The 11,090-nt window shown below is 33.3% G+C and overlaps 1 protein-coding gene across 1 annotated transcript; it reads left to right on the top strand.

Moving 5' to 3' along the window:
• Nucleotides 1–8,354: 8,354 nt before the first annotated feature.
• On the top strand, nucleotides 8,355–10,515 carry LOC145623684 (small ribosomal subunit protein eS26y-like). Its single transcript, XM_081676537.1, has 5 exons — nucleotides 8,355–8,492; nucleotides 8,595–8,687; nucleotides 9,216–9,300; nucleotides 9,411–9,541; nucleotides 10,241–10,515. Exons 1-5 carry the CDS (start codon nucleotides 8,490–8,492, stop codon nucleotides 10,301–10,303), a joined length of 375 nt encoding a protein of 124 aa, XP_081532663.1. The 5' UTR covers nucleotides 8,355–8,489; the 3' UTR covers nucleotides 10,304–10,515.
• Nucleotides 10,516–11,090: the final 575 nt, after the last annotated feature.

Consider the following 11,090-nt stretch of genomic DNA (forward strand, 5'->3'; position numbering starts at 1 on the left):
GGAGATACTACACTCTCCATCTCACAAAATCTTTAAAGTGGAGTTACATATAGGTTTAAATTGGCTAAACTAATATATATGAGCACTTAAGCGCTTAATAATTGTCCACCTAGTGGTTGCTTATATAATATAAGGAAACCCTAAATTATTTCCCAATGCTATTGTCATAAGATACCTAAAAATATTTTGTAAAAATGTCTTTAATTTACTCAACTAGGCACGGACGTGCTATGTAGGGCACGTCCATGTCCCTTCCCCATGCAGCTTCGACAATCTTTCGTAAAACGGTTATAACTTTCTCGTATCTTATCAAAATTGGGCATATGACCTACCGTTGAAAAGCTCTTGAAACAAGCTATCACCTCCAACTAGAATCATCTTAAGATTACTTTTGGATTAAGAGATATGTGCATTTGAGTTGGCCTTTTGCCATTTCACTAGATTTCAAGTACAATTAACACATATCATACATAACTTTGAAAATAAAGTTTGTAATAATCAAATTAAATTCTGAAATGTAATTCTATCACTTAATTAAGATCAATATAATTTTTATAAATTATCGCCATTTAATCAAAAACACCTATTTTCCCCTCTTCTAAATCAAAGTTAGCAAATGTTGTACTCCTATCCACTACTAGAAAACATGCAAATAACGACGGAATTTTTCCGTCAGAAACACCCTAAATTCCGTCGGAAATAGGGTTTACGACGGAATTTTCGTCGTAACGGGTCGTCGGAATACATGTTGTAGGAAAATCGGCTTTTCCGACGGAATTTCCGCCGAAAACACTATTCCGACGGAAATTCCGACGGAATTCAATCTGTCGGCAACAAACGATTTTCAGAGAAAATCCGTCGGAATAATGTAATTCGCCGGAATTTTTCGACGGAAATTCCGTCGAAAAATTCTTTAAAAAAAACAAAAAAAAGCCTCCCACCACCCCACACCACTAGTCCCCCCCCCATCCAGACCCAACCACAACCACACACCACCAGCCCCCCCCCCATCTAGACCCAACCACAACCACACACCACCATCGACCCTATCCCACCACCATACACCACCACCAACACCAACACAACAAAAAATTAGCCCAAAAAACCGTAAATTAACCCCAAAAAACCATAAATTAACCTAAAAAACAAAAATTTACACGACAAAAGCAAGAAATAACACACAAAAACTCAAAACCAGTAGATCTACATATTTAATCAAAATTTCATAAAATAAAACGATGATAAATCAACAAAAATTAAATCAAATATATAAATATACAATTATCTATTTAAATTTACAATATATCATTACAATTACATATAAAATTAACTAGATCTACGAATCTACCCTAAATTAAAACAAGATCTACCAAAAAAAGACGGTGGTTGTTGGGTTTGATGTTGATGCCCGGTTGTTGGTGGTGTTGCGTCGCTGTTGCGGTTGATGTTGGTGGTGGTTGAAGGAGCTTCATGTTGCGGTTGGTGTTGTAACGCTGTTGTTGTCGGTGTTTGATATAGGTGAAGAGAAAAGAAACGAAGGAGAGAGAAAGGGCGGTGAAGAGAAGAAGAAAGGAAAGAGAAGGAGAAGAGAACGAAGAGGGGAGAACGGAGGAGAAGAGGGAAGGAGGAGAAGGAGAACGAAGGAGGAAGGAGGAATGAGAAAGGGAGAACGAAGGAGGGGAGAGAGAGAAAGAGAGAGCAGAAACATAAGAGAGAGAAAGATAGGCGGAAATAAGAAAGGGGGAAGGGGCTGCTTTAGGGTTTAGGAAATTTATTTTAATTTTTTTTAATTACTTTCCGACGGATATAAATTCCGTTGGAAATTTCCGACGGATATAAATTCCGTCGGAAATATTAAATTCGTCGGAAATTTTCGACGGAATTTATATCCGTCGGAAATTTCACTTTTTTCGACGGAATTTCGGGTCCATCGGAACCAGTCCGTCGTAATTTGCTTGTTTTCTAGTAGTAATATTTTTACACAAGGATAGAACTCTGAATTTAATTTGAGACCTATCATCATAGCCTTAAGATAACTAACTAACTACACGATTACTCATATACGTGTATTACATAATTAATTTTATTTTTTCATTATTTAATTTGTCATGTTAAAGAAAGAATATACTCTTAAGTATATTACATTACAAAAACACCTAAAAATAAACCTGAAGGTACCATATATGTACGGCGTGCAAATTAAAAACAAAATTGGAGCTTTCCACTCTAAGTGTGCATGTCCAATAAATAGCTCTTAACATGATAAAACAAGAACAATAGGACAAGAATTTATTCTTTTTTTTTGGAATTTATTTTTTTTCAAAAGTGAACAGTAGAAAGTAATTTTCTTTATTTATATTCTTTTATTTATTTATATTCTTTTATTTATTTATATAGTTATTTATTGTTAAAACAGTACAAATTACTATTGTGGTTTATGAAGAAAAGGAAAATGAATCACATAATATGAATTTGATGTGATCGTTTAACGATATGATGCAAAGTGATCAAAGCTACACTAATACTAATAGAAACTAGCTAGGCCACTATTTAAGAACAATTTAGCTCTCCCTTTTAGAGCTTATTCTGCCATGTACATGAATTATTGTACGTCCATGCAATGCGTGCATCTTGACCAGTAATAAGGGTATGTTTATCCCAGGACCGAGACTCTTAACTCAGGCTCTACCACGTCAGCTTTTCACTAAAGTTAAATTATTTTTTTAATTATAAGACTCATACCAGACTTTCTCTACTTTTAACACATTATCCCAAGACTCACTCCAGATTCACTATTTACATATCTATTTCTTTTATAAAAAGCAACAACTTTTTTGAGCTGATGAGTTGGCAGCTCTTTATTGGCCAACAAAAAAAATCAGATTGCTTTTTGTAAATTTGTAGAGTCTTAAGATGAGTTTTAGAATCCAAAACTCATCTCAAGACTCCCTATAGTCTTGCACCACTTTATTGCAAAAATTATATAGTCTTGTATGTGAGTCTTGAGTTTAGACTCTACTCAAGACTCACCAATAAACTCACCCTAAGCATTGTAAAATTTGAATAATAAACTATATATGATGTATACGGTACGGATTTACATTAGTTTAAAATGGATTTTCAATTCTGTACACTTAGGATTTGTTCTGATTTACTGAATTGAGTTGAACTGAATTAAACTGATTGGAGCTGAACTGAACTGAATTGAAATCCATATCTTGGTTCTGCATTTAACATATACTTGTATTATACAAAATATTTCAATGATTATGAACAATACACAACACATAGCTAGATTTTATTTATTTATCTATTTTAAAATTCATTCAACTACAAAAATGACCTTACATTAATGTATGATTGGAGGTATGCTTGCAATCTTATACTACGTATTTTACATAAGTTTTGATCTATTTATAATTCTATATATATTCAAGGTCAGGATTTGCATTATGCATGATGCCCAATATCTTGGGGGGGGGGGGGGGGGGGAATGTGTAGGAATAAAAAAGATATATAGGACTAAAAAAAATAACCCCTCCGTCCGATGTTATAGTTCTTGTTTTCCTATTTTGGACTTTGGAAACCTAAAATATTATTCTTGTTTCTATTTATGCATGGATAGTAGGTAAAGACTATTATACCTTCATTTTTTTTTTTTTTTAACTTTATTCATTGTAATTCTTAAATTACCCTTAAATTTTCCACATGCTTTGTACTTTTTTCCATTTTCTATTTTTCTCTTTCTAAGTTTTGTCTATAATTGTACTTTTCACCTATTTATGAAATTCATTCACTTTCCCCTATCTAACTTTTGTCTATAATTATACTTTTCACCTTTTTTTTTTTAAATACTTCATTTACTTTCGGAAAATTTGTGAAGAAGAACCTTTTAAGTAGACCTTTTTGCGACAAAGGCTCTTTTATAAAAACGTGGCACAAAAGGTCCTTATATCATGTTTGGGTTGTGAGGAAGGTCCTTTGACCATTTTCCAGCGTTGACTTTTTTATTTTTTGGCCAAAAAAAGCCACGTGTAAAGCACGTGACTTATTAAGTTCCCTTTTTTCTTTCATTGTGGGGAGAATTAGCCTTGAATTACTTTCAATAGCCTTCAATTTTAATTTATGGGATTACAATTGAAGTTTTAGTGTAATTGTTTTCAGAAATTAGGGTTTAATAGGCGAATAAAAAGGGAAAAACAAGGGGAAAAAGGAGGGAGAAAAAGGGAACTTAGACGTGACTTTTTTTGGCCGGAAAATAAAAAAAGTCAACGTCGGAAAATGGTCAAAGGACCTTCCTCACAACCTAAACATGATATAAGGACCTTTTGTGCCACATTTTTTTAATAAAAGGGTCTTTGTCACAAAAAGGTCTACTTAAAAGGACCTTCCTCACAAATTTTCCTTTACTTTTTCCTCCCGTTTCTTAAATACCAGTGAGAAAACATACTAAAGAGGAACTATATAACTGTATATTATTCTTAAAAAAAAAAACTATACTTCCTCCGTTTTTATTTTATTGCACTATTAGGACTTTTACACTATTCACTTAATCTTCTTTTACCATCATTTGTGATTTATACATTAGGAAAAATATAATCATGTGGGATCTAGATAGATTCGTATCGAACTCTACTTTTCAAATATCAAATTTTTATAATTTTTACAAAAGTATAATTGAAGATATTAATAGCTAAAGTAATACATTGACAAGCATAAAATCCCTTATGATGCAATAAAAAAAAGAAATATATTGGGAATATGGCACTGAGGGAGTATATTGATTTTTTGTGTAAATGCGATTTTGTGTAGCATATAGGATATACAACTGTTATACACAATCCGAAATTTATTACTTCGTAATAATTTATGTCCTAGAAAATGGTATACTACTTGCCACATATATAATATATTACATGATTGTCAACTTCAGTATGGGCAGTTCACTTCACGTGGATGAAAATATTATATAGTCTACAAAAAACTTTATAACTTGTGTAATGAAAAGTAGAAATTTTGAATGATATAGTTCGTATATAGGATGTCACTTGCTACCTTTTTAAGTGCTTCCTATAGAGGTGCAAGTGTGTTTTTGGGTCAATTTCATGCTCATCACCCATCGTGGCTTTGACATGTTTATTTGGTTGTCCAGAATCTCGGCGAAAAGGTGAGGCTTCAAAGAAGAGATAATCCCCATTTCTAAAAGTTTTCTTTATTTTAATATTTTTTAATGACAAGCGACAATAATATACGGTTTTAATACAGTAAAATACTTCTTCCTTTTTAAATTTACTTGCAACACACCACTTCGCCATGAATTTTAAGGAGACCTATTTCCATTCTCTTATTGAATGGCAATACCATTTCCATTCTCTTATTGAATGGCTTAGCTCACCTATTTTGCAATAATAATGCATGTTTGGGTCATTTTGAAATTTGCTACAGTATAATATATACAGTAACTAACCGTAGTTAACAAGCGTTATATGGCAACTAACGACTATTCTACTTGGCACAAACTTGGCGTCCAAAATTTTGGTCTAACAGAGCAATTGCAAGTTGTAGTGAGCTGTCAAAATACTTGAACTAAGGGGCACGCTCTTCTCACTATTTTACAATTCATGCCATCAAATAAACGAACTTCGCAAATCTAGGGCATGAACCTGTATTTCTCACTTTAAGGAAGATATAAGATCAGGTAACGGATAAATTAATTGATATAGTTTGGCACATAATAATTAATAAAGTGTTAAGCTCTTATATTATATATAATTTTATTTAAGTTTTATACAATAGCTTAATTCGTCCATTTACCTTTTCAAATTACTTTTTTAAATAGTGCATTAAAAAGGTGTGTTGTAAATATAAGAAATAGAGGAAGTATTTCACTTTTTATTTTGACTTTAGCTAAAAACTCATTGTCAATGATATAATATTATTTAATTAGGAATGAGCTGAGGAATTTATAGTCATTGCAAAAAAAGCTAAGTGTGTTTGTTACATTCTTGATTTTCTTAGGGAAAAGTGGTCGCCATTATTATTGCTAGCTAATTAAGAAATTCAACTTTTCATCCAACATAATAGAGGCACTTGTTTACTTAGCCTCTTTCATATTAGTGGAGATTTGCTCGTGGAAGTTCTACTTAATTAACGTGATCAACAAATTATGATTAACATTTCCATTATCGTGAAAGCTCTAGAAATTACTACTTCATAAGTTATAAATGTGATACTATAAGTTCCAATTTATGACTAATGGAGTAATGGGTGCGTACTATGAATGTTTTCGTGCGTGTTTGTTCATAGTGTTTCAAATGACAATTACACATACAAAAAATTCGATCAACTTTTCATATTCATTATGCTCCGTAATATTTTTCTTCTAGACGAAAATTGATTACCAAATCTCCTTCGAAATCTTAATAATAATAATAAGTGGGTAGAAGTTTCTACACATACAAAAAAAATGTATTTTTTTGTTGATTTTAAAAAGGGTTTTACCTTGTAACTTCAAATGAAATCAAGGTTCAATCCCTACCAATTATGATTTCAAGGAGCGGAAAAAAAAAATTAGGATTCTTTTATCCTCCCCTCTAATTCCCACCAGACAAAGACTACTTAGGGCATGTTCACATTTACTTAATTTCAGTTCAGCTCCAATCAGTTCAGTTCAGTTCAGTTCAGCTCCAATCAGTTCAGTTCAGTTCAATTTAGCTTCTAATTTTCCTCTCTCATAAAATATTCATTTCAATTCAGTTCAGTTCTATTCAATTCAGTCCAGCTCCAATCAGTTCAGTTCAGTTCAGTAAATATGAACAGACCCTTAGTATAAAACACCAAGAGGCCGGATTTATAATACAGTATCAGTAGATTCGACAAATCAAGCTTCCACCATTAGTTGTTTTTGTCGTGATCCATGATTACGTTATTAATTTTGATTAATTAAGTAATTAAAGTCTATTTTTAGAGGAATCTGCAGGAAAAAGTCCGTACATACAGTTACATATACACTAGAGCTCTAAAGTCTAAAGAGTCACCAGCAAATAATACGATGATTAAAAGGGTTGGATCGTCTGTAAGCTCATGGAGAGTATGAAGAGTCAAGTAATTAATTATTTCTTGACCTCAAAATTAAGAACAATGAAGATCCACTATTCCACCCTTCCATTTTTAATTCATGGAATTGAAGGTAATATAATTATTATCATAATTGAATAACTACCTACACTTTAATAATTAAAGATACCATGATATAAATGTTTTTAAATTTAAATCAATTAAGTATAATACTGTTATACCAAGTACATTTGTTGCTCTATTAGTGGACTGGCTAGTAACCAAGACCTTAAATTGAATTCCGTCTGATACAATTTCCCTACATGTCAATCTATATACCAAATAAAAACAATACTATAAATATACATGTCATACCTAAATACAATACAATTTTGCTCAACATTATAATCATCCTTACAACAGTTATATAGCTATTCCAATCCATCATCATCAATCATTCAATCTTAGTAATGTAACTAGTACTACGTACGAAGTATGTTATATACTTATATATGCTTATACTTTCACGGATAAATGAAAAGATGATTAAGGAAGACATGATATATGGTACGTGTATGTGTTTGATTCAATTTATATTTTGCCTTTGCCCCATGAAAAATGTTGTTGCAGTTTCACATGTTTCTGCTCACCTATAGCTAAAACGGACAAGTAACTCATTTCGACCATGTCAATTCGATCTGGTATTGTTGTTGAGTCAATCAAGTTAAGTTCCCATCTAATTCTAATCAGATACAAACTATTGTTCATTCATATGTTTATGAAAACAACTACGAAGTACAAATCTCAGTCTTACAATTTTCAAACGAGGTTGATTTAACCTTAGTCTTACAAATTTCAATCGAGGTTCCCACAAGTCGTGTCAATTTTGTTAATTCTACCTATTTCTTACGAGTAGGGCTGTACATCAGTTCGAAACCAGATTAGACCGGGATCAGAATCTTTGAGGAGCGGAAATCAGACCAAAATTGTCCACTCCGGTTCCGGTCTAAACCTAAAAAGTAGGTCTGGTTCGGTTTTGGACTGAACAAACAGGATCTGAAACTAGAAATCCCCTACTTTTAAAAATCGGGAGCTGCACCTGAATCTACGGGACCGGTCTGGTCCAGTTCAAACAAGTTCGGTTTAAGTCGGGTTTCAGGTCCGGGTCTAGAGGTGAACACCCCTACGAAATAACGAAACCATAAATGCAAAAGCTAATCCAATTTTTACCACTACTCTCACAAATTTACAAACTGGGCTTAATTAGCCCAGCCCAAAACATTCGTAACCCAATCTCCAAAATCCAATCCACCACTTCATCATAAAACACAACCTCTTCCCATATTCCTTCTTCATTCAAAAACCCTAAATAAATTTGCTCAGCCGTTGAGTATTCAGATCGCCATTGTTAGGGTTTTGAAGCTTTCATCGCCATGGTTCGTCATTTTTCCATTTTCTCTCTCCTAATTTTCTGTTGATTTTAATCGTCGTTTGTATTTTCATTGATTTCTTTCTCAATTGTTTTTTCTGTGATTCAGACGTTCAAGAGGAGAAATGGAGGTCGCAACAAACACGGCCGTGGTCATGTCAATTTCATTCGCTGCTCCAACTGCGGCAAATGCTGCCCTAAGGTCTTCTTCTTTTATAATTTCACTAATTTTGTTCTTAATTTTGATGTTAATTATACTACTTTCAGTTGTTATTTTATTTTTATTTTTTTGTATAAAAGCTCTCCAATTTTATGTGTTATTATATAATGCTGAGATTTAGTTCGATATTGTGCTTTTTTAGATGATTTAATTATTGAAATTTTGGCTTGTTTGATCCAAAGATTATATTTTTTGGGCATGTTAATTTAATTTTATTCATGTTAGTAAGTTGCATTAGTTATGAAACTGTTTCGATTTCATTGATAATATTTTGAGATTTTATAATGATTATATGGACATCTTGAACTAGTTAAGCAATTTTTTATTTTAGTTTTTACATTCTTGCGGATGTTTCCTTGTGACGATTCATGTTAGCCGACCCCAAATCATGTTAGCCGACCCCAAATCATGTTAGGACTAAGTCTCTGTTGTTGTTGTATTGCGAATTTAAGTAATGGTCATGATTTTGAAGTTAATGTCTTTTTGAAATTCTGTTTTTTGTTGTTAAAGGACAAGGCAATCAAGAGATTCCTTGTGAGGAACATTGTGGAGCAAGCTGCTGTTAGGGATGTCCAGGAAGCTTGTGTTTATGATGGTAATAATTTTGTGTTGATGTCGTACATATGTGCCGGTTTTTCATCTTTTTGCTGGTACTTCCCCTTCTGAGGAATGGACTAAATGTGAATTTTGATGTATGTATTTTAGGTTACACTCTTCCTAAGCTCTACACCAAGATGCAATACTGTGTCTCCTGTGCTATTCACTCACATGTTGTCAGAGTTCGATCACGTGAGAAGAGAAGAGTCCGTGAGCCACCACAGCGTTACAGACGCAAGGTATTGTCTCTAGTCGACTGAGTATTTAACCCTGAATAGTTTAGTCACTGCAAACTGCTTGAATCTTGTTGATGTACTGAATTGTTCTACACTACATGACCCTATTCTGAAATTCCTTGTTCATAGTGTTTATGTTAGTGCTTGAATCCTAATTCTTACATGTTCGGTCATATTTTGCGCCCTGCATGTAAGATATGACTGTTCTAATTTGACTGTATTAATCAAGTCCTGAACCATCACTTGCTCTTCTTTAGGCTGTATAGCTTGTGTTGATGTGGCTGTTAGAATTTAGATAAATAGGTTTAATGCTTCCTTGCTTTCCTAGTGCAGTCGCAGTCCAATTTTATACGAATATTGTTTTAGGAGCTAGGAGGGTTGATATGTTTGTGTAACTTTTCAGTTTGTTATATTGGTTTTATCCCCCTATCTGATGGGTGCTGGGCAATTGTAGAAACAGGATGGATTATATGTTTTTTTTTTTTTAAAAAAAAACCTTAAATCTGTTCTTTAATAAACATGCCTTAGCTGGTGAACTCCTGTTTTATTACTGTATAACGTAAATTGATATAACTTGAAACCTCATTCCCCTGCGGTCTGCCGCCAAAGTTTTATGGTGGTGTTTGCCCATGTCTTTTTTTAATGGTAGTAGTTTTGTAGAATTTGGAAGATGAATAACATATGTTTCTTTTCATTGATCAGGAGGATACACCTAAGCCTGGTCAAGCACCAGCTCGCCCTGGTGCACCACCTGCTAGAACTTGAGCAATGTTTGTCTCATGAGGTCTTGTGTGAACAGTTGATTCTAGAAATTCATGTCTAATGCTTTCAGCTGACAGTTTTGCAATGAGTTCAGCATTACGTTACTTGTTTTGTTGTTAGTTTTAAACTAGTTCCCGGTTTTGGGCTTTTTTTGTACTTCTGAAAGACTAATTTTCATTCATAATTTTTGCTGGCTCTTTGGCCTATTTTGTTTATCATTCCTTTTTAGAAACTTACATCAAATATAGAGGCCTATTGGCGTATTTCATTGCAGTAGTCTTATGAAAACAATGCCTATCTTTGACAAATACAGAGGCCTATATAGAGCTAATGTGAAATTCATAATTGAAACTTTAAGCTCTCAATTATCGGAAATGACCTCAATTAATTATTGTCTACTATTTAGAAAACATATAGTTATACTACATGAACGTGTAATGCTTATGCATAAGTACATTTATTCGGCTATTCCTTGACGCAGTGATGAAATGATAATTCATATTAGCAAGGCTGTTAGGGATAGTGGCGTTCTTCTAATTCGACGCTTTAAGCTTCTAATGCTATAACCCTCCTAATTCGGCCTTTTTATAAGATTTCCGAATTTCAGGTAAAATTCTAATTAGGATTATTAACCCTCCTGCAATTTAACCTTATTTCTCCATTGTTCCTAGTCAAGGGGTTGATATTGCCCATCTTGATCATTGAGCGGACGAATTGGTCGAAGAACATGCTTAGGTTACGACTATAATTATTGACAAGATCTACAGTAGTGGGTGATCCAGAAGTTGAA

Source organism: Chenopodium album, chromosome 3 (genome assembly GCF_948465745.1).
Source record: "Chenopodium album chromosome 3, dcCheAlbu1.1, whole genome shotgun sequence".
NCBI lineage: Eukaryota > Viridiplantae > Streptophyta > Magnoliopsida > Caryophyllales > Amaranthaceae > Chenopodium > Chenopodium album.

What these genes read in the sequence shown, in the direction of transcription:
- LOC145623684 (XM_081676537.1), top strand. An exon ending in GCGGCAAATGCTGCCCTAAG is followed by an intron (nt 8,688 to 9,215) that starts GTCTTCTTCTTT and finishes TTGTTGTTAAAG; the next exon opens with GACAAGGCAATCAAGAGATT. An exon ending in GGAAGCTTGTGTTTATGATG is followed by an intron (nt 9,301 to 9,410) that starts GTAATAATTTTG and finishes TATGTATTTTAG; the next exon opens with GTTACACTCTTCCTAAGCTC.